Here is a 25304-nt window from a genome sequence, read left to right on the forward strand (position 1 = left end):
AAACAAAAACCACAACCCCCCACACTTCACCCCACGCCTACCCCCTATTGGTAATAACCCCATTTGGAGCTTCATCAGCGGCGTAATGAAAGCAAACAGGGTAGAAATTGCCTGTAAACAGTTGGATCTGGGCTGTAATTAATTCAGTGTCTCTTTTAATCAAACTGAAAGGAGATCAGGTTTCTCAGTCAGTGTGTGACATCACCCAAAAAGCACCGCAGCCAATGAGAAGGGCGGATGCTCAGACACGTGGCCCTGACCCCTTAAAAAAAGAAGCAGAAGAAGAAACCCAAACTTAAGTGCCACGAGTTCATTTTTTTTAAAGGGGAACGTGTCACTAGCGGAGCCGGCGGGTCCAGCCTGCCGGTGCCTCTGTCCAAGGTGCTGAAACCGAGCCGCGCTCAGACCGCCCCGTCCGTCTGCAGGAGGGCGACCCAACCGCTTCGACACCATGGGTGCAGCCGCTCCCAGCCGCGCAGCCAGGCGCTTTCAGAGGTGCTGAAATCTCCATCCAGCCTTGCGTCGTTGGACCAGCCTGGTTATTGATCTCCAAAGCAGGATCGGGCCGAGGTGCTGGCAGGGCGCCCCCTCCCCCCTTCCCTTCCCCCCCTATTGATTTTTGAATCATTAACTAGTTACGGCGCTGAAAACCGCGTTAGATCGATTTCCCCCCTTCTCCCCATCCAACCTGCGGGCGCTGGAGTTCAGAGCTGATAGATGTATGGGGGGTGGAGTTAGGATTAAATCGACCGGGGGGGTCCCCCAAGCAAACTTTGACTTTTTAATCCTTTTCCTCTTTCTGTCTGTCTGTCTGTCTGTCTGTCTCTCCCCCTGAACGCAGCTGGCTGGGATGCTGAAGCAGGAGCGCTGAGCCTTGGATTTAATGCACGGCGCCACCGGGGATTGTTGCTCAACCGGCCCCCTGGATCCCAGGCTGAACTTTGCCTTGCCCCAGCCCCACTCTCCCCCGCCAGGTCCGGACTGCCAGCCTATGTCCGCCTGAAGGTGCCGGGTGTGAGCGAACGGCTGGGGCTGGGGGACGAACCTGGCCATGGAAGGCTCCAACGGCTTTGGGATCGACTCCATCCTGTCCCACCGAGCGGGGAGCCCGGCGATGCCCAAAGGAGACCCTCTGATGGGGGATTGCAGGTCCCCCCTGGAACTAAGCCCCGGTTCTGAAGTCAGCAGCGGCTGCCCGTCTCCCCATTCGCCGGGGAAGGACTGCCTGGAAGCGGTGGCCCCCCGGCAAGGGGTGGCCGTGGGCTTGGAATCTCACCTCCAGCCGGGGCAGGGCTCGGCTCCTTCCCAATCCAGAACAGTGACCTCGTCTTTCCTAATCAGGGACATCCTAGCCGATTGCAAGCCCCTGGCAGCCTGCGCGCCTTACTCCAGCACCAATGGACAGAGCGGCCAGGAGCCGGCGGGGCGAATCCCTGCCAAACCCGGGGAGGACTTTCGAGAGAAAATGGACAAAAGTAGCAGCAACGCCTCGTCCGACTCGGAGTACAAAGGTAAGAACCGAAGGGAGGCGAGAGCCCCAGCTGCCCCCAGCTAGCGAGTAGAGCTGCCACCGGCTTTGCCTTCAAAACACCCCTCCAGCCTTTCTCTTCACTCCTCGCTCTGCTGTGAAAGCATTTTAAAGAGCTGGACATTTCCTGCACTCTCCCTTCCCCCTCCAAGAAAGCGCTTGGCCTCTGTCTCTGGGAAAAGAAAGGGGAGCGATTTGGTTCCCTGTTATTTCTTGCGGGGAGTGAATCTTGATTTGCTCTTGATCCCGTAGGTTGTGGCTGGGTGGAAGCCTGATTCTTTACACCCGCCGCCGACAGTCCAGAAATCAGGGATAAATAATGAAAACTTCCCAAAGCTTGAGTTGAAAACAATCGGACGGAACTTTAAATAGTGAGGTGAGGAGTGAGGGTTATAGCATCGGACTGAGGAATATTAAAATCACTTGGGGAGAAAAAATAGAAATGAACCGGCTCCTTAGATCAAACCCGCAGAATTTGCTTGCCCCGAAAAGATCTGAATAATTATGAATCACACGAGCGGTACATGCCCAACGACTCCATTGATAGATTTTCTTTTAGCAATTTCATTCTGTATTTTCAGGGGGTAATTGGCTAGTACCTTGCGCAGAGAGAATTAACCTTTAGACTCGTGGGATTTTGCTTTCGAACTACTTACAGATTAAAAGAACCCGAAAGAAATGATTGCCCCCCGTTTCGATGTATCCGTTCGCTTTTAGACATGCAGGGTTTTTAAAATAACGGCATTGCTGAAATAACTTCGGGGTGATCCGAATTAATTTCACTTCCAATTCGTTCGGGAAGGATCGGCTATTACCATGCTGTACAAATGTGGGTAAACTCCACCGTGAAAAGAGAAAGAGATTCTTCTAATCCTAGTTAGTGCAAAACACTAGCAGGAGACTGGGTTTTAACTTTACGTTATTGAGAGGGACATTCTATAACCCCGGTGGGTTGTTTTTTTCCTCCGGATGCGTCTGATGGTGGTGTCTCCTTGCAAGTGTATTCGGTCTCTCGCACTTTCTTGTCGAACTTTTAACGCGGAAACATTACAAATAGCTAGTTCTAACCTCTGCACGAAGTCCACAAGGGATCAAATCATTTCAAAGCGGCCGTTTGAAGTCTGCGCCGCTCTGATTGCAATAAAGACTTCTGCTGCAGACATGCCTCATTTCTGCATATTGTGTTTATGGGTGTTTGAAAGAAAGGAAGAAGGAGGTGGTAAAAACAGGCCTGAATTTCCTTGGAAGCGGAGAACTACGATCTTCTTTGCTTGGCTGCTTCTTTATTTATATCATTCTTAATAATGTTTCACCATCGACCTTACCATTTTGATTATAATTCATTCCCATCCTCTGTTTTATATCAGATAAAAACACCCAACAGCAACAACTAAACATTAAATTAATAAGGCAAAAGTGCCTCTTTACAAATATATTTGAGATAGAAAACTATTTACACCAATCAGATTTTGGAAACTTTTGAATATGCCCAAATGAAGCTGCGTTTTATATTCTCATTCCTCGCACAATACGCCGAAGTGAAATATATCTGGCTGGGAAAGAACAGAAATGGACTCCAGTCTTTTGAAGGCAGGTGATCAAATGGAACTCAGCATTACAAGCTTTTTTCCCCTTCATTTGTAAATCCTGTCTCTCTTTTTCAAAACTGCCCAACTGCGAAAGAAACTAGGTTGAAAAATAAGTGCACGCTTGTAACTCCCCTAAAGCAGTAAATATAAACTATACAGAGAGATTTGATCCTCAACAGGAAATTTTTCAAACCAATTTTTACCATGAAATATTTCTTATCAAAGCCGTGCACAGCCAGGCTGCTTGCAAGTGGGAGCTGACAAATTGCATTTCATAGTGAGCGATTAAATAATATATAATAATTATGAATAATCCTGATTAATAAAAGGCAACCAGCACTAACCAGCCATTCCCCAGTGCAATGGGGAGTCCGCAGTGAAGGACAGCTTTCCCCTTCCCTGCCAGCAGAAACTCGTAGCTTGTGTGTTCACATTCGAACAAAGTACAGCTGGAGGGAAAAACATTGAATGCATCAAATGGTAACAAGCAACTAGTTGTTTAATTGATTAAAAATATAAGGCCCAATCCCAAAGATAGGGCCCCTTACTCCGTTTTTAAGTCAGTCTTTCCCATGGATTGAAATAAGCCTGAGTAAGGACCGAGAGCTCTGTTATGCCATAGCTTTCCAGGCAGAGTTTACCGAGTTCAAGGGGAGATTTTGGTTTAAAACGCACAGGGACACTTTGCTCCTTAGGATTTCGGGATTGAGGCCAGATGAAAAACAAACGCTTCCCATGAGTTTCGATGTGGCCAAGCCAGGAACTTTTTTAAGTGAGGTGGGGAAAAAAATCCTGATGTGTATAAGAAAAACGCCCTTAACAATAGCTGTTAAGGAAGGTGTTTTATTTTACCTTCCGCACCTCATCTAAATAATGGGCTAAACATTTTTTGGAGATGTGTTGACTAGTTGTAGAGGAAATCAGAGAAACTGTTTTGTGTTCACTTGGACTGAAATCCAAAGGGAAGGTCAGTAGCTAAACAGGGCTTTCTGGGAAGCCGGGAGAACAATCGATTCCAAACTGTCATTTTTTCTCTCTCTTTTTACCAATTAACTTTTTTCGAAGTCCAGATTTTAATAATGTTGAAGTGTTTGACTCAGATCCTGCCCCCCTGATTCCAATGGACGTCTAAGGTAATCCAGCTACATCCACAATAACTTTAATGACCGATCAAATAACCCCCAAAGTTTCTCCCCCATCGCTTCACCCTGAGACCTGAAATAAACATCGTGAAGATTCCGTTGAAAGGGTGTTTTCCAAACTATCATCTTTGCAGAGGTCACAGGCTACTGGTTCCACCAGCCCAGATTTGATTTGATTTTTGGAGGGGGCGAAGGTGGGGGGAGGTGTTTGTTTCGCCAATAAATGAAACAGAAACTCATGTTTAAGAGCTATTCAGTGGGTTTGGTCTCTATCTGGTCTGCCAGATTCTGGATTTCTGGTTGAAGGGTTTCGTTCCCTGGTGGCTCAATTAACCGGATTATTGTCTTCCTACAGAGAGAAATCAACTCGCATTCAACTACAGCCCTGTCACTTCTAAAACCTTCCACAATGAAATTTACTATAAACCCCTGTAAAAACCTAATGCAGCCAATTTATATAAACTGAAGCTTTTTGTTACATAATCTCTTTAAGGAGCGGGGGCGAAAAACAGAGCTTTTCTTGCTTAGATGCTCCAATCTAGTGCAGATGTTTTCTGGTGTAAATCGTTCTTTCTGGTGTAAATCATTCTTTCTAGCCATCAGCGTCTCTGTAATATATTGATCTGCTTGTGTGTATATTATAGAAACACACAGACTTTCCTGCATGAATGAACTATCATTAAAACATCTCATTAGGCATTTTAACCGTTAAATCATCGCAAAAACATGTCCTCACAGCACCTTCTCAAATATTTCTTTCTACCCCTTTAAGAATTCTATTTGTCATATATCTGTGCGCCATATGCCCTATTCAGAGAGATATGCATTTCTTTACAGTATATTAACAATAATGTCAGTGAAAAGTGGCTCTTTTTAAGCATGACATGAATTTAAAAAGTAGGCAGTGATAACAAGCCACGCTAACAAGGAATCTGCAGCTGCTCAACTTTATGGTCAGCAAATCCAGATTCCCCCACACTTGATTTTTCCTGTACAAAAATAAACCAATCCATCATTGCAATAACATTGGTTGGATTGACTGGGGTAAAGCTAGGGGGGGATGGGGAAACTCCGGAGGACAGCGGAGGAGGAAATGTAAAGGAACTCAATCAAAGAGAATTATTTTTTAAAAAATTAGGATTTTTACTAAAAGACAAAAGCCGGGTCAATCCGAGATGTATCATAAAGAGAGATATATATGCGCCTTTCCCCCGGGAATTTTCTCTCTCTCTATTTGAACTGCATCTCTGGTATTCAAACGAAACATGTGCCATTGGCTACTATTCTCACATCCGGTCATGCCTAACATTGGCTCTTATTTTTTCCAACTTCTTCTGCGTTACCTTCATTCCGCACGCGCCGTGACCTTTGCATCCCATCACCAGCCTCGCCGAGCCAAACCGCAGCAGTGATCACAGAACACCAGGGCCTAGGAGAAAAGGCAAAACTCAGGGCAGACTCGCCCGCTTGTATTTGCAAAACAATAGCCAGGGCAGAAAGTTGTGTGCGTGTCTGTGTGTGTGTGAGAGAGAGAGAGAGAGTGTGTGTGTGTGAGAGAGAGAGATGCAAGGAAGCAGCCCAGAGCCGCTCTGGATCACCCCTCTGCCTGTCCTGATACCATGTGCATTCTTTCCTCCCTCGCCCTTTAGTGAAAGAAGAAGGGGACCGAGAAATCTCCAGCTCCAGGGACAGCCCCCCGGTGAGGCTGAAAAAGCCCCGCAAAGCCCGCACCGCCTTCACCGATCACCAGCTGGCGCAGCTGGAGCGGAGCTTTGAGAGGCAGAAATACCTGAGCGTGCAGGACAGGATGGAGCTGGCGGCCTCCCTCAACCTCACTGACACCCAAGTGAAAACGTGGTACCAGAACAGAAGGTAAAGGCAGCAACTCGCAAATCTCCCTGTTTCCCCCGCCCACCCAAGGGAGTTCTGGGGGCAGCCTCTGGGCCCAGGGCGTCTTCCGCAGAGATGCACCAGGGCTTTCCCAAACCCAGCAACTAGGAAGTGGCTTTGAAGCGAGTCCCTGAAAGCCCCCAGGTTTCCAGCGCATCCGAACGGGAAGTTTTGAAGGGCTGGGGAACACAGTTAGCTGGGGTGCCAGGGCCCAGGCTAGAGCGGCTAAGGCAGCTGTGCTGAGCCAGGGCCAGAAGCTGCAGCGCGGTGTTATTGGGCTTAGGTAAAGAAATAGGTTTGAATGCAGGCTGCAAAGCCAGGCCCGAGGGGGTGGGCGGGGGAAAGCGGCCCGCTGCTTGCAGCCAAGTGGCAGCGAACAGCGGAGATTTGCGAACGCCGCTGGACGCCTACGCTTTGTCAGATTTAAAAATAGCAACAAGAGAAGACAGACCGACCCTTATCTTTAAAACAAATCCCCTCCGAGCAAGAGCCAAGGGAATCCACCGTGTACCGGCCAGCAGCCTGGCTGGGCGCCAAGGAACCGGGGCGGGGGGTTGCCTGGACCGAATCTGACCCAGGTGCAGACAGACAAGCTTCCGGGGTCACTTTCCTACTCAAGAACTCTGCTCCCGAAGGGCAGCCCAAGGGTAACCCTGCATGAACGCCCCCCGCCTCCCCTCTTGATTTCAAGGGGTCTCTAAAGCAGCGCAGGATCGGGCCCGACCCAGCAGTAGGAGGCAGTTTGGCCACCCAAGCTTGGCAGCTCCTAGAACCGACTCAGAAAATCACAATGAACAATGCAAGGCCTGGGAGCCCTGCCCCCAAACAGCGGCGGGGTGAATACATGGGGGGATGCAATGGGTCACAATACCGGGGTCTGCGTGAAAGCAGGACCCCGCCCCCCCCCGGGGCTGGATAATGAGGATGAAGATGAGCCGCCCAGCCATAGGCACACGGGCCTGGAGAGGCAGAGAGCCCCATAGCGCCGTTCACACCAGGCGACGCCGCGGGACACGGGCCTTTCTACTCTCCTTTGGATAAGTTACTTGCTTAAAAAACAAAACACAAACCGCAACTGCATCCTGCCTCCCTCTGCCCCCGGTGCTATCCTTGTGGGGCTCCTGCTCCCCTCCTCCCCGGTGCTATCCTTGTGGGGCTTCTGCTCCCCCCTTTCCCCGGTGCTATCCTTGTGGGGCTCCTGCTTCCCCCCTCCCCGGTGCTATCCTTGTGGGGCTTCTGCTCCCCCCTCTCTCTGGTGCTATCCTTGTGGGGCTCCTGCTCCCCGCCTCCCCGGTGCTATCTTTGTGGGGCTCTTGTTCCCAGCCCCCCTCCCCGGTGCTATCCTTGTGGGGCTCCTGTTTCCAGCCCCCCAATCAGGAAGCCAAAGAATCCCCCCCCCCAAACAACCGTCCAGGAAAAAGGAAGAAACGCGCTTTTCGATCAGCACAACTGCACGACACATCGGCCCATAAATAATAAATCCCGGGCATCAATAATTAACGGCAGTTACAGTAATTACACAATTATTATTATGATGAATAATTGAATGGTGGAAATAGGTCCAGCGCGTCAGCGACAAAACTGGCAAAGGCTCGAGACGTCTGATGCGCCCAGCCGAGCCAGCGCCGCCCTCCCCGACGCGCTGGTCCCGGGCTCCGACCCCTGCTCCGGCCAGTGCTTTGCGAATCAGCTTCAGCACCGCAAAAGGAGCGGCAGACACGCCTGGTTTTCAGCGTGACCCGCTGCCTGGTAAAAGTGAGTCCCGCCTTCACCCTGGACTCTCGTGTTTCTTGGAAGGGCCGCGCTTTCCTTACAGCCGAAGGACAATCGTAAAATTTCCCAGCTAGGGATAGTTTATTCTCTCTATTCCCCGCCCCCCCGAGAGAAATTGGTGTGGGCATTTCTCAAATCAGTTCTGATCAATGCTTTAATATCGCCACTTTAGAAACTGATCACAACATTTGTTTTTTATAATTTTTTTTGTGGGGGACATGAACAAATCTTGTGGGAGTTTATTTTCCCCGTTTAGGTTTATTTATCTGGTTTCAATTAAACTCCTAAGGCTGCTACATCTCAGGTGCTATTTCTCTCTCCAGATTTCCAAAAGACCTTGCACGAAATTCAATCTTCTTTCTAGCTTCCTCTGAAATCTGAACTTTTTAAACACAGCTTTAATTTGGTTTCGGCGATGTTCAGGTGCTTGTGTGAAAGTTTTCACATCACCCTGATTAGAAACCACGAAGAATCCCAATGTCTGAGAGTGCAGACAGTGCCGAACTATTCAGGAGTATGTTGCATTTGAAGAAGTGAGGTTTTGTTTGTTTGTTTTTTTACCCAGGAAATCTTATGCCCAAACAAATCTATTAGTCTTTAAGGTGCCACCGGCCTCCGTGTTGTCTTTTCAGGTGTGTGTGTAATTCTGTCTTAGCATGTGATCATCATATATGATAACACAGATAGATAATCACCTGCCTGAGCTGGCAAATTAGAGATGGATGTTTCCAATCATTAAAGATCACCCTCTGTGCAGTTATACGTTGTCATGTGTTGTGATCACACATTATTATTACACACAATATAGCAGAGAGTATGTCTGAGACCAGTTACCTGGAGATATTTTTCCAGCTCAGGCAAATGGTATCAGACATACGATCTGATACATTATATCCTTGTGAGTAACTAATAAATAATAATACCTATCTCATGATCACAACATGTGATAAAACATACACATGCGCGCACTGCATAGTTCGCATGACACTGCTAACATACTATTCTAACATAGTACCCTGGGCTTGCACAAATAGCGGGCAATTAATACTCTTGTCAATTACCCTTCCTCTCCCCCTCCACTTCACGTTAATATTCGCAAAGTCAACATCCAGCGAGTCCCCACTGGTTCCTGGCCGCTGGGAAGATAATAGCTGCGGGAAGATTATTTGGGTTCTGGAAACAATCGTCAAAGGATTGTGTTGTCCTGCGGTCCAGCACAGGCGTGTTTGTGTGTGAGAGATTCCCCAGCTTTCACCCGAACTATATCAAGTGTGCGCGCTGCAAATCTCTCCCACCTGTGACTGCAGGAGGGGCTGCATGGGTCTCAAGGGGCTTGGCTGCTCCTGGGAGAAGCGGGGCTGGAGAGTTGCAAACTCTGAAGTAGCTGGAGGGGTGCTGAGGTTTCTTGCCCGTGGAAGGCCACTTCTGCTCAGTCGGAGGAGCGGGGGTGCCCCCTCGGCTCTGCATTAGGCTCGCGGGGCTGTTTTTTCGGTACCTGTTGGCTCTCTCCTGACCCGCGTATCTTGGCTTCCCTCCCCAGGACCAAGTGGAAGAGGCAGACAGCGGTGGGACTGGAGCTACTGGCAGAAGCTGGAAATTATTCGGCCCTCCAGCGAATGTTCCCATCTCCCTATTTCTACCCGCAGAGCTTGGTCTCCAACCTGGATCCGGGAGCGGCCCTCTATCTGTACCGGGGCCCCAGCGCCCCTCCCCCGGCTTTGCAGAGACCTTTGGTACCCAGGATCCTCATTCACGGACTGCAGGGGGGTAGCGAGCCGCCCCCACCTTTGCCCCCCCTGGCAGGCGTCCTTCCGCGAGCAGCTCAACCGCGGTGAAGCGCCGACTCCGCAGCAAAGCCCGCTGCCAAGGAAGCCAAGAGGCCCCCTCTGCTCCCTTGCGTAGACCGTCCTGACCATCAGAAACTGTACACCGAGCTGGGGGGGTGGGGGAGGCGGGCCAGATCCTTGGCACTTCAGCCCCCGCCTCGCCACCACACAAAATCATCGTTCACCCTAAAGGAGCAAGAGAAACTTGGAAGGGAAAAACTCATCAAACGAAAACCTCGCGCGCTCTCATCTTGCGCTAAAACCTTGCGCGCCCTCGCTTTCATCTTGCGCTAAAATCCTGCGCGCGTGCTCTTTCGCTGCGCTTAGTGGTCAGCGCTCCTTAACCGGGAAAGGGGTGAGAGATCGCCTTCCTCGCAGCGCAGAAAGGGAACCCAACAAACAACAATTCAAACTTCAGGGAAAGCGTCTGTTCAAAACCGGGGGAGGAGGACCTGGGATATGGGGGGTCGGGACACGGAGGAAACACACGAATAGACAAGTGTGTGAGATCGCCCGGACACAGAGCCTGTTAGCGCACTTCCCTAGTGCAGAATATCCTCCGCCTTAAAAACACGGGGCAGAATTAAACCGCCTCGCGGTGTATAATTCCCACTCGCCCGCGCACAGTTTTTTCGGCCTTTTTAAAAATCTTTTTGCCCACTGAGGCCTTTCTTCCCCCTCCCCCGCGTTCTAGCACTAAAATTTGCCACACACAAAAAGGAGACTTCGGGTCCGAGGCTACACAGAGACCGAATCAATCAGGAATCTCCACAAATTGCAGAATTAAGAAACGTTCCTCTTTCAGGCGAAGTTAGTTTGAAGAGAGGAACTGAATTAATCTGATAAGCCATTAACAAAAATACATTACATTGGAAAGGCTCAATAAGGAAAGGAGGGTTCTGTGTGTAAGAGACACACGGTTAAAAACACCCCGGGTTTGTTTCCACTCAAAGAATTTACTGCGTTCCAATTATATGGCGGCTTGAAGATTTAGTTCACCGCCAGGACTAGCTCCTTGCTAACTTCGGGGCAGGCTGGAGTTTCCAGTTCCTTGCAGTACTCTTAGCACCGTGCTCACCATGAATTAACTCTTTCCACTTGACCAACGGTGAGCCCAGGGCATGGGATGGGAGATGGTTTATGTACAGAGCGGCGATCGCTAGCTATCAATGTCGGATTATTATTTTTAATGTGTGTCTGTCACAAACAAACTCCCTGGAAAGACAGACAGACTTCCCTCATGCTAAACACGCACCTGACTTCAGTGGTTTCTGCCTGAGCAAGGGCTGGAGGATGAGGCAAAGATATTTGCAAATAAACTAGCTCACCTGAGCATGGCTTCGAATTGTTGTTTGTTTGTTCCCAAAGGCGTATTATCCATTCTCCTTTCTGCCAGCCCCATGCCGGGCTTTGCGCTAGGGCATCCGGGCCTGGCCTTTGTAAGGAACAAGTCTACTTGTGCAGGAATCGGGATAGGTAGGGGGATGGCCCGGATGTGCTGACATGAAACATACAACATCTGTCCCCTAATCCGATCCATACTGAACAGCTCGGCACTCACCCCATGGCACCGACCTGTCGGATCGCAGCGTTCCGTAGCGGAAGAGGAGCCTTTTCATGCTAATCCAAGAGTGCTCAAAAGTATGTAACTAAGAAAAAATTGTAAATACTTATGTGCAAAATGTATATGAATTATTTATTTGTGAACCCTGAGGATGTATTTGTGTAAGTGATTCTTGTAAGTCTGTATTCCCGGGTTCTCCTGTCTGGACTTCGCTAGGAAAAGAAGCGAAAGAGAATTCGGCTTTAAAGAGATCAGAAAAGAAAAACAAAACACTCTGGTTCTCTTTCTCTCTCTCTTTTTTTTAAATGTGGAAATAAACTTCTTTACAAACAAGCAGATCCAGCCATTCGCGGGATTTTTTATGCCGTTTACTCTGGCTGATCAAAGAAGCCAAAGAGAAAGGAAAGGAAATGGGGAGGGGGCAGGAAGTTTCCACGATTCTCACCCACAGGCAAACATATTTTGGCCGCTCAAAGAGGGGGCCTGATTCTGCTGGGTTGTAACTCAGGAGAAGTCACCGCTGATTTACACCCGTGTCAGAGAAAGGAGACTCGTCCCTGACTCAAGGGAGTCGCTCCTGATTTCTACCCATGGGCAGAGGGGAATCAGGCCCTCTGACTCCAGAGCCACTCCTGATTTATACTGCAGCCAGATCAGCTCCAGAGCCACGGGAAACCCAAGCGGAGCCACAGTGCTGGCATGTGGGGAGCAAAGCCGGCAGCCCCCTCCCCCATGTCCCGGCCCCTCGCACCTTGCGGGGTGGTGGGTGGAGGAGCCCTGGCGCAGGGGTAGCCGCGGTCCTGGTGAATTATTAACGCTAATCTTAAGTGTGTAATTGCCTAAGTGCTTTAAATGATCGCTTCGGAAAATGGATTGTTTCCACCCTTTAAAAGTGTCGCTCATCTGGCTGCAGCCAGCGAGCCCAGCAGCTGGTCACCGGGACAGGCTGGGAGCGGCTACCCGTCCCAGGGACCTGACAGATGGGCTGCGAGGCTTAGCCCTGTGCCGCCCCCTCTGACCCCCCACAGCCAACCTTGCACAGCTCCCGTCCGAGCGCACGCGACCCTTCCCGTGCAAAGGGCGGGGGAGGGGGTGAGATAGGAGGCACATGGGGGGCGAGAAAGCCCCTAGTCTGCAGCAGGTCCTAGCCCCCCCCCCCCGCCATCCGCTCCCCCACCCCAGCTCTGCAGACTTCTCAGCACAGAGCCCAGGCAAAGTCCAGCACCCAACATCTGTCACCCCCACCCCGGTGTCCCCAGGACTGCAGCTGTGGCGCGGGGGGGCTCCAGTCCAAACCCACCCGCCTTTTCCCGGCCACTAGCACCGCGCCCCGGGGCGCGGGCGGGCACCGGGATGGGACCCTACCTCGGGCAGGGCGAACTGCTGCTGATCAAGAACAACTAGCCCCTGCAGCAGGAGCGGCTACCACCGCTAGCCACGCTGGGAAAGGGGCGACCCGGCTAGCCCAGGGATCTACATGTAAATAGCAACAATAGAGAACTGGAGCGCTCTACGGGAGGACGGGGGAGGTGGCTGGGGAGAAGCCTTCGAAGAAACAACACCCAGAATCTCACAGGCCTGAGGAAAACCAGATCCAGAGCTGACCCTGTTTCTATTCGTTTTTTTTATTATTCTTTCTGACAGTATGTCCGCATTGTTATAATTTTGCAAAATGCACAGCAACTAATTAAGTCAAGCAGCCCCCTTGCCTTTGTGGAGGGTGCTGTTTCTTTGCATCTGAATGGTGGGGTTTGGTAAATCCTCGGCTCTGTTTGGGAGGGATTGTCCCCAGCTCAGGGTTAATGAAGTGGGAAAGGAGTCTCTCAGAGCAGCATGCAAACAAAACTCCCCCATGCAACAAACCCAGTCCAAAATCCTACATGGATTGACTTAAACCCAGGGGATAAGTGCTTTAAATTAATCTCATTGAATAAGAATGAGGCCAAACAACACTCTTTAAAATCATATTAAAAATCTATCAAAGGACAACTTGCACTGGGTGTGCTTTTCATTTTGTGAGAGTGAAGGCAGAGAGAATACAGCAACCTTCCTTACATTTACACAGCAGGAATGTAAATCAAAGACATTCTCTAATATTTAATTGTCCTTGTACCTCCTAGCAGATTCCATCTCTTACGTTAATGAAGTACAAGGCTTCCCTACAAGTTTAGAATGGCAATATTTAAATTTGTTTTGCTAATTCACACCTGGAAGACGCTGGAAACCTCCATGGTAAAGTGAATTTTAACCAGCATTTTAAAATATTAACTAGCACGTGTTTGTGGTAAAATTACTGCAGTAAAAGAAACCAAGGCTACAGTCCAAAAGCAATAGCAAGCTTAGCGAATAGGAACTGATCAAACTCGAGTCCTTCTGGTAAAGAAAGTGGAAAGATGTTGAAGTTTAGAGCTGTTTTTTTAAGGGAGCTTTAACAGTCACAGTCAAAGAGAGTTTATTTTTCAAAATCACAATGTAGTGAAAACATCACACTGAGTATATGCCCTTTATAATAATGAAGTATATTTCCACTGTAAATAGCACCTTCTGCAAGAGGATCCCAAAGTAATTTGAAACTATTAAAACATTTCACCTCACTCTACCCTGCTGAGGTAGGGTATTATTGTCATTTTACAAATGGGGAAAATGAGGCACTGGGCAGTGGAAGAGATTGCCCAAAGGAGTCAGAGAGCAAGTTTGTGTCAGGGGTAGATGTAAAATTCAGCAGCTTTAAGTCTTAGTTCTTTGCTTTAGCCACAAGACTATCTTTCCCCCATATAATGAAAATTGGAATGCAACGGCCCTCAGGACAGGGCCTGTTTTATTACTAGCTGTTTGGCCATCTTGCCAAGTGCAGCTGTGATCCTGGGCGCTACTCTGAAGCAAAGAATAAAAACCCTGGAGAATTCTTAGTGGAATTAAACCTGGTGCAATGGCTTTAAAACAAAAAATTATTGAAATCAAATGCTGGATGACACGTATCAGTCATGTGAAAGAAACCATCTACAAGACTACAACTGTTCTAGTCCAAGGCTTATTTTTCCCCAAGGGTCAAGATTTTCCTTGATAAACATTTCATTAACGTGTTGCTTTCTGTTCACAGTTTGGGTTCTGAAACATCAACAAATGAGTACAACTGTCCGGCCTACTATAAAATGCAATCTAGGTTCCAAGTACAGAAAGGATCTTTTGTCCAACTTTGTGGTCCATCTTCATTCTTTGCTCTTTTGGTTTGAAGGGAGCTGTCTGCAGTAGGAATGGATGACAAGGGGGCTAACCCCAGCTCTCATTTAGAACATGGTAAATCTGAAGCAACTCCATTAAAGTCAGAATTACTCTGCATTCCAGCCACTCCGTGTTTATACTGTATCAGCAGTGATTCAATTAACGGCATATACATGCCAGTGGATTGCTAATCTGTTCCTTTCTCAATGCAGGGACTGTCAATGATCCTTTCTAACAGTTGACTTCAGGTGTAAACAGGTGCAATCATCGTGTCAAATGCTGGAACAAGATCACAGCCTGAGTGGTCAGGCAGCAGCGTGGGATTCTCTGCAGAGGCTGAAGGAATACCCCACTCCCCTCCATTCCATACCACAGATCAGCAAATCATCATTCTGCAGCAGCTGTCCATCAAAGGTATTTATAAGGCACTATTACCTTAGCATCTAAGCACTGAAGAAAATTATGCTGAAGCAGGAGTCCAGAACAAATAGCGTTTTTCTCTCTGCTCCCCTGGATTACAGAGGAATGAGAATTTGGATAGGCAGGGAAGTTTTGCTGTTTTAATTACAGGCATTGTCCCCAGGGAAAGGTTTTATGGCAAAGGTGTGTCTTCAACTTGGATCTGAACGTGCTCAGCCTGATCGCCTCTGGAAAGGAAGCCCCAGCTAGAGCCTTACCACCAACACCACCTCCCACTTCCAGCATCTGAGAGGTGAAATCTGGGGCATTTCAAATAACTGAGCAGTGTAGCTGTCTTGGAGGGTCTCAAAGGCAGTCTCTGCCAGACCAAGGCCCCAACCCAAAGGTACATGAAGAGAAGAACCTTGAATTCTCTTCTGAAGCGAATGGGGAGTCAGTGGAGATCAAAAGCACCCACGGGATGATGCACCAACTTCAGCTTTCTGGGGATGGTTCCACTTTAGTCTCTGGGAGAGCAAGAATTGCAAGTCTGCTCCAATTGTGCAGCACAACTGTACGAGTCCCACCCAGGCAGGGCCCTTTCTAACCTTGAAAGGAGAGTAGGATCTGGTCCCTTATTATTGGTAAAGAACAAACAGTGTTCTTGGCCCTATGCCAGGTAAAGATGTGGTCACTGCCCCATGGATCTTACAATCTAAATAAACATGAGTCCAAAGATATAAGCAAGAAGGTGCACAAGCGTTTTTTAGAGTGAGAATTCCAGGCTCCATCCACACACCAGGAATAGAACTCCTTGACTATAAGGGTATATATGAATGGAAATCTGAAGTGCAGCATATCAGAACAGGTGGGATTAACTGAAAACTAAAAACAAGAGGCTTTATCACTTTTAAAACCAAACTCTGCTCTGAAATCAAACTAAAAGTCAATGGGACAATGAAGGTGCCCTTTAAAATTTAAAAAACAGACAAATACACAGTAGAATTATGCTGAGGTTTTCACACAACAAAGGGAGAATATCAATACCAAGAGCAACACTCAGATACTGATTTATGTTAAATGTGGTTTAAATTTAGCTAAAATTAGCTAAAGCTGCTACATGTGATAAACTAGATCAGAATACAGATTCTGGGACAGACAATGAGATGAGTTGGGGTGCATAGGTGTAAGCGAGAGCAGAATTTAGCTATATATAAACTCACTCATAAATCCAGGTTTGCAGAAGGGACCTCAAGATCATGATCAGATAAATGTTTGACTTTTCTTTAAATATACATCTATTTTCTTTACCATTTTTTCTGATGATCTCCCCCACCTTCCTTCCCAGAATCACTCAGCATTAATCCTCAGCTACCAACTAAAAGACGGTGAGGCTCACAGAGAAAGGTATACAGGTAAAAAAACTTCATCGCTCACTGTTCCATCAAGCCCAAGACACAGCCCAATAACAGAGTGTGAGATTTCCTAATGTCTGACTGAGGTGCTGGCAGATCTTTGGTATTAGTATTATAAATTCACCAACAGTCTCGATTAATTCTCATATGACAGTCATCTTGGAGAAGGTCTTACTTCCCTCCCCCCCTTCATGCACAGGATCAATTCTCCCCAAGCTTACACTTTTTGCATCACACTATGAGTCATTTTCAGCCTCAGGTTATTTTTTAAACCCATCCCCTTCCCCTCCCCCAAATATCAGGAGGGTGGTTTCTTTATTTAATTTTGATCTAATGAATCCTGATTACCCTCTGACTCTCTGCCCTTCACTTTATTTTACATTGGAGCATTTTTTTTTCACCTTCTTCTTTCTCAAAAACTACTGCTTTAAAACCAGGAAGTTGCTGTTCAGTGAACACCCAGGAGGGAGAAGGGAAGAATTGTTCTGATTCTCAAGAGTTACACTCACTTGACCAAATAAATACTTTTGGACTGATTGCTCCCTTTCTGCAACATGGGACACAACTCACTGTTACTCTGCAGCATGTGTCATCACTTAGCTCAGTGCCAAGCGGATATCATGCTGATTCAGGTACATTTTAAGCCCACTTTGCCCTGCTGTGAATTCTGTTTCATATATGTTCTTATACCACCCTCCTTGCTGTTCTATCTGAGCCCCTTATGGTAGTGTATTAGGCGACATGACTAACATCTGTCATGTGTAGTTTGTTCTCTTTCTCTCATCCTCTCTCCAGGGGAGAACTGTGTGCAGTGGAGTGCTCTGTTTTGGTAGGGTTTGTGTTTTGGTTGGAGTTTATTTTGTTTTTTAGTGTGTGTGTTGGCTGTGTGTTTTTCTTAGAGAAGGCAGACTGACGGAGTGAGCCTTGCACTCAGAGTGGAAGATGGTGAAGTTTGCAAAGGTCCATAGTTTCAGTGGGGAACTCATTTTACAGTCTCAGACTGGGCCTGGAGAAAGCGTCATCTCCTGTACAGAATGACGATCCAACGGAATCCTGGCCCGACTGACATCACTGGGAGTTTTGTCATTGACTTCAGAAGGGCTAGGATTTATTCCAAGTGCCAGGCAATCATGAATGGGCCCAATCACAGCCTCTCTCTGATCACACCATAAAGAACTCCCAGGAGTCCCCCACCTCCTGGGTTCTAAGGAGGAATAAAATAAATAAAAGAAGGAAGAAATTCCAGCTTTTGGGTCTTTCCACTTCAAAGGCAAACAGAGGAACACAAGGAGACAAATGAATTAGCCTAGAATATGCTCCTGAAAAGGCAAAGAAAATAAATAAATAAGCTTGATCGATGGAAGGGACAGCTAAAGTCAATGTGCTTTTCAGAATGAGCAATAAAATGTGCTACAAAATGATGGTATCATTAGTGTTAGAAATGCTCCTCACAGACTTTTCTGTGCTGAGAAGCAAGACATATTACATGTGGCTAAATCCTGAAGGATTCGGGGACAATCCTACCTCTACATTTTGCCTGAGAGAGGAGTAGGGAATGGAGCATTTGTCTATTTACATACAATCTTGTTCTGAAGTGTTTTGCCATTCATTTCAATGCCATTTGGATCTAGCCCAAGCTCCACAGTTTGCTCAGGTCAGGCGAAGGCGTGGATACTAGCTAATCTCAGAACAAACAACTAAGATAGTAACGTCCCCGGCACTACTTCAGCTTTCTCTATTAAAAAACCCCAAACAACTGGTTCCTATAGGCCTTTTAAACATCATAATCGCCCCAATGACCTCAGCTCCTATCTTAACCCATTTGATGGTCACTTTATTTTTTGGTGGTTGCACATTTCCCTCTACACTTCATTTGACTGCTCCACATTTTCTTTACAAAAACAATGATCATGGTTTAAAACAGCAAAACATAGAAACTTTGTGCATCTTCATGAAGCTGAATTTATTTGCAATGGAGCAATCTTGACTGAGAACAGAACATGTTTGATTTTGGCTCCATTCAGGTCTTCTGAGGGCTCAGCTCTCTGAGGGTTTAGCCTTCTAAAAATTCTCTGTTAAATTCTGGTGCACCTCTGATTGCGTTGCATGTCCCCTGGCCTTCTGCCCCATGCGTTCTCCAGAACTAGTTTCTGCAACAAAGGGCTGGAAACTCTCAGTTCAGCTCAGCATTTTCGAGTTGCCAGGTTTCCCGTGTCCTTTGTTTCTCTTGACCTTGGATACACCAGAGTCCATCCCACTAGAGTATTCAGATCGCAAGATTTCAGCAAGGCGGCGTTTGCCTTGAGTTTTCCTGCGAAGGTCAGGCCTGGAAAGAAGAGAGCAAAGAGAAGGGGGTTAGATTTCTTTCCTTTTGAAATCCAGTTTGCTGGGTGACTTATTCTACAGCTGTGGAAGTGACATTCGCGCATTAGCACAAGTATAGCTTCCTCTCCTTGATGCCTGTTTTGAAATTCTGTCTCATGCAGAATTAGATATTGTTGTGACAGTTTTTCATAAAAGTGGCAAAATATCATGCCATTTTTAAAAGGGAGCCTTTGTTCTGAACAAATGCTCTGGTGGGGGGGGGTAGGCGCTGACGGCTGAAGTGTGTGACACAGCAGTTTGAAAATAAAAAAACCCAGCTTTAAGACACTGAGCAATGAAAACATTTTATAACAGAACTAAACCTTATGCTAAAAAAACCCACCCCAATCCAAGACAATCTTTTCTGCCAGTAGCCCGCAAACAACACACACATCTTGTAGGGTTTTGTGGCAGATAAGGCAATTTCCTGCAATATCCTGGAAAAACCTTACTGAACTAAATCTGAGTATCTTTGGAGTCCACGGCATGAAATACAAAGGTTCTGTATTATTGGGGGCCTGGCTGATCAAAGGACCACACTGAACAATACAGCAGATAAGAATGGTCTTTTGGAACAATATGTATGAAGTGGGTTTCCTGAGAAATATCTAGGGGGAGGTGAATAAAAATTCCTGGCCTCCTCCCCAGGTATGCCAAAACCCACCCTTTTGAAACTATGCCCCAAGGAAGGGACCATATGATGATCTGTTCCTGGAACTGGAAGATCAAGTTGCATAAGGGAAAAGTATGCATGGGTGTGCTTGTTATGACCTTGTAAACACAAGGGTTTGAAGGATTGATTCCTACCAGAGCACCTGCAGGAGTTGGCGGGCAGGGTGATCTTGAGTAAGTAAGTTTATTAGGCTCCTTTATTCTTTTAAAATGTTTTCTCTCTGATTCTTTCACCTTAAGAATACATGTGCTTGCTTAGAAAGACCTGTGTGCTAACTTATACATGCAGGCAATTATGCCACTTACAGCCTCTGAAGAGAGATGCTGGCCTGTTTACACACACTGGTTTGCGGACAATAACACAGTATAGGCACGGAATTGTGCAGCCTGGAAAAACCCCAGCCAGGAAGAAGAGAAATGCAGGTCTCTACCCAAGAGAGGTGATGGCTGATGAGCTGGATCACTGAGGGATAAGATGGGTACAGTTGCCTGTAACTCTGACAGCTTCCGCACCAGAGACTGTTGCAAAGGCAACTGTATTCTGACGGGCTGCTACATTCCAAAACGGATCTGCTAGTGGTTCTATAGGCTCTGCCACCCTTCTGCTCTGTGACCTTGGGCAAGTCACCTCCCCTTTTGGGGCTTCTGTTTATCCTCCCAGCCTTTAGCTGTCTTGTCTGTTTAGAGTGTAAGTTCTTCAGGGCAGGAACTATCACTCACTATGTATCTGGACAGTGCCTAACACAGTGAAGCCCCTGCTGTGGTAGGTGCCTGTAGGTGCTAGAGTGATATAAGTAATAAATAGTAATAATAGATCTGAAAGCCCATTGCAAAGCAGGTAAGAATGTATCTGCTCCTCTACAGGAGGTGATGGTATACAACAGAAACCCTGCGCATACTTCAGCAGTGATATTCATTTATATACAGGGTACACATTAGACTAGAGCCTTAGAAACCATAGCCTTTCAGTCTTGCATTTTGTGTTATATTATCTGCCAAGTGCCAGGTCATTTAGCAGAGGGGGAAACTGAGGTACAGAGGTGAAATGACTCACCCAAAGTCACATAATGAGTTGGGGAAAAGCCAGGAATAGAACCGAGGAGTCTTAGCATGCAGTCACCTACTTTTACTAAGGCAGTAAGTTTAGTCACCATTTACTTATTTAGGTGAGTTTTTCAACATATGATGAAGTTTCTGATTGACACTTTCATTGCATCTCCAAGCACTTAGTACAGTAATTTGAGTATTACTGGGCAACAAATAAGTTTACTTAACAACAGAGAACTATTTGCTGCTGAGGACAAGTAACCTACCAGTAGCCGCCAGGCTGAATTTCAGCTCAGCAGGGAGGTTGTACAGCACTTTATTATCAATCAGGTGAACTCACTGCCCAATTAGTAAATCAATACCCCCTGCTACAGTGATCAGCCGTACAGAGAGAGGCGGGGAATGGGAATGCAGGAGAGGAGAGGCTGCTTCCTGTAACCAGTGCCACAAATCGATGGAGCTGTGCTGTAGAACCTACACTAATCATTAAGAAAAATACAGCACTGCTGTTGTCGGGACCCTATTTAAACAAGAGGAAGAGCCATAGGCAGTAGTAATAATCTATAACAATAGTAAATTTGGAAGGTCAGGATCACCTGGCCAGATTCTGATTTCAGTTTCACCAGAGTAAATCCAGAAACTCCACTGACTTCCAAGTTACTGCAGATCGCTAGGGTCTCATCTACAAGAATAGCAGCATCCAGATGACCACAGTGAGGAAGGATGGCTTTGTGGTTATGACACTGGGCTGTGGGCTCAGACCTGGATTCAGTCCTTGACTCTGCCACAGACTCCCTGTGCAATGCTGGGCAAATCACTTAATTTCACTGTGCCTCAGCTCCCCCAGCTGCAAAACAGGGACAATAATACACCCCCTGTCACTCCACACCCTGTTGTACAGCTACATTCATGAAGGTTTGTGGGGCCCTCAGATACTATGGTGAGGGGCTCTGCATAACATATTTGTAGTACATACAGAACCTGTGTTCCCATAACTGGAGGACTGTCCAAGGTTTCTTTCTGTGATCTAGCACCTAGACATGACAGGCTCTTGAGCCCTAACCAGGACATATCATGATGGGCAGAGAAATCCACAGCCTGTTAAATTCCTCCTTCCAGAACAGCCATTCCAAAAGCAGCCATCCGAATTTGAGGTAGAGTTCTGCAAACCCAGGTAACTTAGGGGCACTGGTAGGAACAGATTTCTCAACAGACCTATCCCGATTTTCTGAAATGCCAAGATTTTAGCACAGTTCAGAGGAGGAGCAAACATTTAAATAGATTAAAAACCCCCATCCTCTCTTTCATTAGATGGAGTAAAATGTGAAAGGGTCAGAAAATGTCAGTTCAGGGCACAAGATAGACACTAAGTGTCGGGGGTTAGGATGAAACTTCCTCTATAAGCAAGTCATTCCATTAACTGTTCATTATGGGGTTCCTTGTACTGTCTTCTGAAGCATTTGGACCTGGCTGCTGTCAGAGGCAGGATGCTGTTCAAGATGGACCGTGGGCCTGGTCTAGTCTGACAATTCCTATGTTCCTGCTGTATCTGATCTTTGCGGCGTTTGGACTCTGGCCAAGAATCACCTAAAGCAATCTTGGATCAGAGGCACTAACTGGGACAGATGTCAAAAGCACGTTCCATCGACTTTTCAGGGGCATAGTTACACCCTGATTTCCAGTGCCAGGCTGGTTAAAGGTCTAAGCACTGCTCTGGGCTACACAGCTAGGAACTTGGCACCCTCCACCCAGAGACAGCCCTGGTTCCTGTTCTTTCTTGTCAGACATCTAGAAGATGGTTTTAGTGTTGTCAGGTGATAGGTAAGATCAAAGTCCCTCTGGAGTCCCTCTAATCACTTCATTAAGAGGGTGGGGACAAAGCTGGGTTTGTGCAGTGGGGCAGGGGTGGAGGGACAAGGAGGGGAGAGAGAGAGAAGTCAGTAATTGTGTGGTGTCATTTGGGGAATAAAAGACCACACTTAAAGCTGCCTGTGCACACTGGTAATTAATTGCAGCCTTGGAGAACAGGGCACCAGGAGCCTCTGAAGAGAGACAATTATGGGAGCAGAGGAAATGGCCTAAAATGGTTTGTTTTATCCTGAGCAAAGATGAAGGTGGCCGGATGCGGCCAGTTTTCAAAAGAGAAAAAAGCTCAGCACTCCAGGGGATACAATAACCCAGAGTCATTTGACACACACTAAGTACAATAGGCGATTCCCGCATCACTCTTAATACAAAACCAGGCTAGTATCCAGAGGGGTTTATCAGTGTAAGAAGCTGGCAGCCAGGTCAACCTCAAACACCTCCCGCCCCCAACATTTCTGAGGTCTCTGTAAAGTGCCCAGTGCTGGAGTGTGAATTCAGGAGGACATCCCCGTCCCTACATCTTGGTTTCTCTTTCCAAACGAGAGAGAGATAATGTAGAACTGACACAACAGAAAATAAATGGAAAAGTTGCGGGGTCTTTGGAGGAAAAAAAGACAAGAGAAAACAACATACTAGAGTGGAAAAATTAGGAAATTTGAAATTTTTCTTCCCAGTATTCATCACTCTTAAAAATAACAGTTTTCTCCCATACCCACCTTGACCCACAATCTGAGAGTCACCATCCCAGAATGCTACCTCCATGCAGGCGGTCAGGCAGCTCCTAAATGACCAACAACCTCTCCTCCCCTCAAAGCAAAATCCAATGCCTGCTCTTGGACTCGTATCTTCCAAGCACCATCCTTCAGCCTAGCTGCTCTGAAGCCTGTAGTACCATTGCTTGGTGCAAGAAACACAACCCCCACTTTGAGAACCCCAGCAGACCGTACCAGGCATGAATCATCACTTTCACACTGTCTTGGGCACTTGATGGCTTTGCAAGTGGAGTGGACTCAAACGTTTATCACCTTCTGGACTCCAAGGCCACTGATGGTAAAATGCAGAGGGAAAGGAAAACCAGGGAAACATCCAACAGAAATGAGTTGTGACACAGCTGAGATCCAAAACAAGACTAGTGCTGCTGACGCTTTGCACCAAACCAAGTTTCAGAACATTTCAGCAGCTGCTGAGACCTTCTGGACAACTGGGAAGAAGAAACAGGAGAGAGACAGGCACAGGAGAGTGGGGAGAACACCCAGAAACTGTTCTGCTTCTCTGTAGTTTCTGCTTTTATCTGCCCATTTGAAGCAATCATCTGCTCCTGAGATTTGTTCTCAGTCTCCAAGTCATAAGAGCCACCTGTGACATCACAAGGTAGAAAAAAATAGGTAATCGAGTCAGTCAGTCTTGGGAATTCAACAAGAGAATTAAGATGATGCGAGCCTAAAGAAGAATGTTTCCCCCCGCCCCCAATGTTCTCCATGATGCGTTGTTTCTCATTCCCAATCAAGGCTTTGGCTGTTTCAAACACAAGATAAAAAGGGAATACCAAACTGAACAGAGATTTCACTGCTACTGTTCTACAGATTCCCCCCTAGTTTAAAGAATCATCATTGTTTTGCACAACAGAGAGAACAATTCTCAGAAGAGCTGCCACTGTGCTCCCTGAGAGACATCCACCATGATGGAGTTACCTGGAACACCATGACAACATGCACACCTCTTCTGGGTTTAGAGCCTTCTGATTTATGGTGCAACCCTCTTTATTCAAAAAGTGTTCTGGGAATGTAAAGGATTTAGAGAAATGACAGAGGAGCTGAAGTCCAAATGTTGGTGTCTGGGGGACAGGACAGTGATGAAGATAAGAGAACATTTTGGTTGTTCAGAATTCAGATAATTGGGGTCCTATTGGAAACACAGTAATGGATGGATAAAATTAAAACAAGAGAGGGAAAAATACTTTAAGAGAGGTTTGCAAAGAGTTGTCATTTTATTGTGTTTTTTTTTATTGTAACGTCAACAATATGCTCAACTGTCTTCTTCACTGTATAGCTAGCAGTGGTTCTCAACCTATTTACCATTGTGGGCCATATATGCAGCTCTCTATGTGTTATATGGGGTACAGCCACACAATATATATATATATATATATACACACACACACACACACACACACACTACCTGTACGGCCCTGAGGATGTCATATGGGCCGCAGCTGTCTGCTGATTGGTTTGCAAATGAATCGCGAGCCATGGGTTGAGAACCACCAGTCTAGTTGTATCTAGCACAACTTAGCCCTGATTCTTGACAGAGAATGCTACACACTACTACTGCTGTCCATTTACTCACTGGAACACACAATTCCTGCTCCCAAAATATTTACTAATCTAGAAATAAATTTATAATCTAAGATTATAATTTTGGGGTGCGATTTTCAAAAGAGCTAAAATGAAGCACAAGTCCCATGGGACTGAATGAGACTTGCGCTCTCAAACCCTTTAGGCATTTTTGAAAAGCCCACTGTCGCTTTCTACAGCCGTCTTCTGATACCATGAACTCAGTGGAACATTAGCTCCACAGTTTGCTTTGCTCTCACTGAACCACGGAGTAGTAAATTCTGAAGTGACTCTAGTGTTCCCTATTTGGCTCTAAAACTTGTGCATCAAAGTCCTGAATATCCAACAAAGAAGGCTACTTCTGTCAGATTCAATTTACTAGAATATGCAAAATATGCTTATGGTTTGAAAATATCAAACATTCATCACTGGAAAGGACTAAGAGAGACAGACAGAAAAAAAATCTGAAGCTATCCTTAATTTTCACACTAACATTTTAACATGCTATGTTTCATTGATACTTTTATTTAATTGAAGAACTGTGCAGAACGCTCATCTTTGATTCAAAAACTCCTAGATGCTGGATTAGTTGAAGGGCACATATTTGGGAGAATACTCTTGTTTCTGGGCCATAATGAGAAATCTGATAACTCCAAGAAATCCTTCTGATAATG

The 25304-nt window shown here is 46.7% G+C and overlaps 2 protein-coding genes across 3 annotated transcripts in view; one reads left to right on the forward strand and one right to left on the reverse strand.

Moving 5' to 3' along the window:
• The first annotated feature begins 320 nt into the window (after nt 1-320).
• On the forward strand, nt 321-10218 carry BARHL1 (BarH like homeobox 1). 2 transcript variants are annotated; one of them, XM_032779273.2, is made up of 4 exons: nt 321-570; nt 842-1511; nt 5909-6131; nt 9463-10218. In XM_032779273.2, exons 2-4 carry the CDS (start codon nt 1052-1054, stop codon nt 9755-9757), a joined length of 978 nt encoding a protein of 325 aa, XP_032635164.1. In that variant the 5' UTR covers nt 321-570; nt 842-1051; the 3' UTR covers nt 9758-10218. The 2 variants fall into 2 exon arrangements, with proteins under 2 accessions (XP_032635164.1, XP_032635173.1); XM_032779282.2 differs by lacking the exon at nt 321-570 and having other exon boundaries at nt 813-1511.
• An 8068-nt stretch (nt 10219-18286) lies between these two features.
• DDX31 (DEAD-box helicase 31) overlaps nt 18287-25304 on the reverse strand; it is a 68447-nt gene continuing 61429 nt past the window's right edge. The window contains exon 20 of the mRNA XM_032779263.2: nt 18287-18674. Within this exon, the coding sequence (XP_032635154.1) occupies nt 18527-18674 (148 nt within the window). The 3' untranslated portion in view covers nt 18287-18526. The remainder of the gene's footprint in view (nt 18675-25304) is intronic.

Source organism: Chelonoidis abingdonii, chromosome 24 (assembly GCF_003597395.2).
Source record: "Chelonoidis abingdonii isolate Lonesome George chromosome 24, CheloAbing_2.0, whole genome shotgun sequence".
Taxonomy (NCBI): Eukaryota; Metazoa; Chordata; order Testudines; family Testudinidae; genus Chelonoidis; species Chelonoidis abingdonii.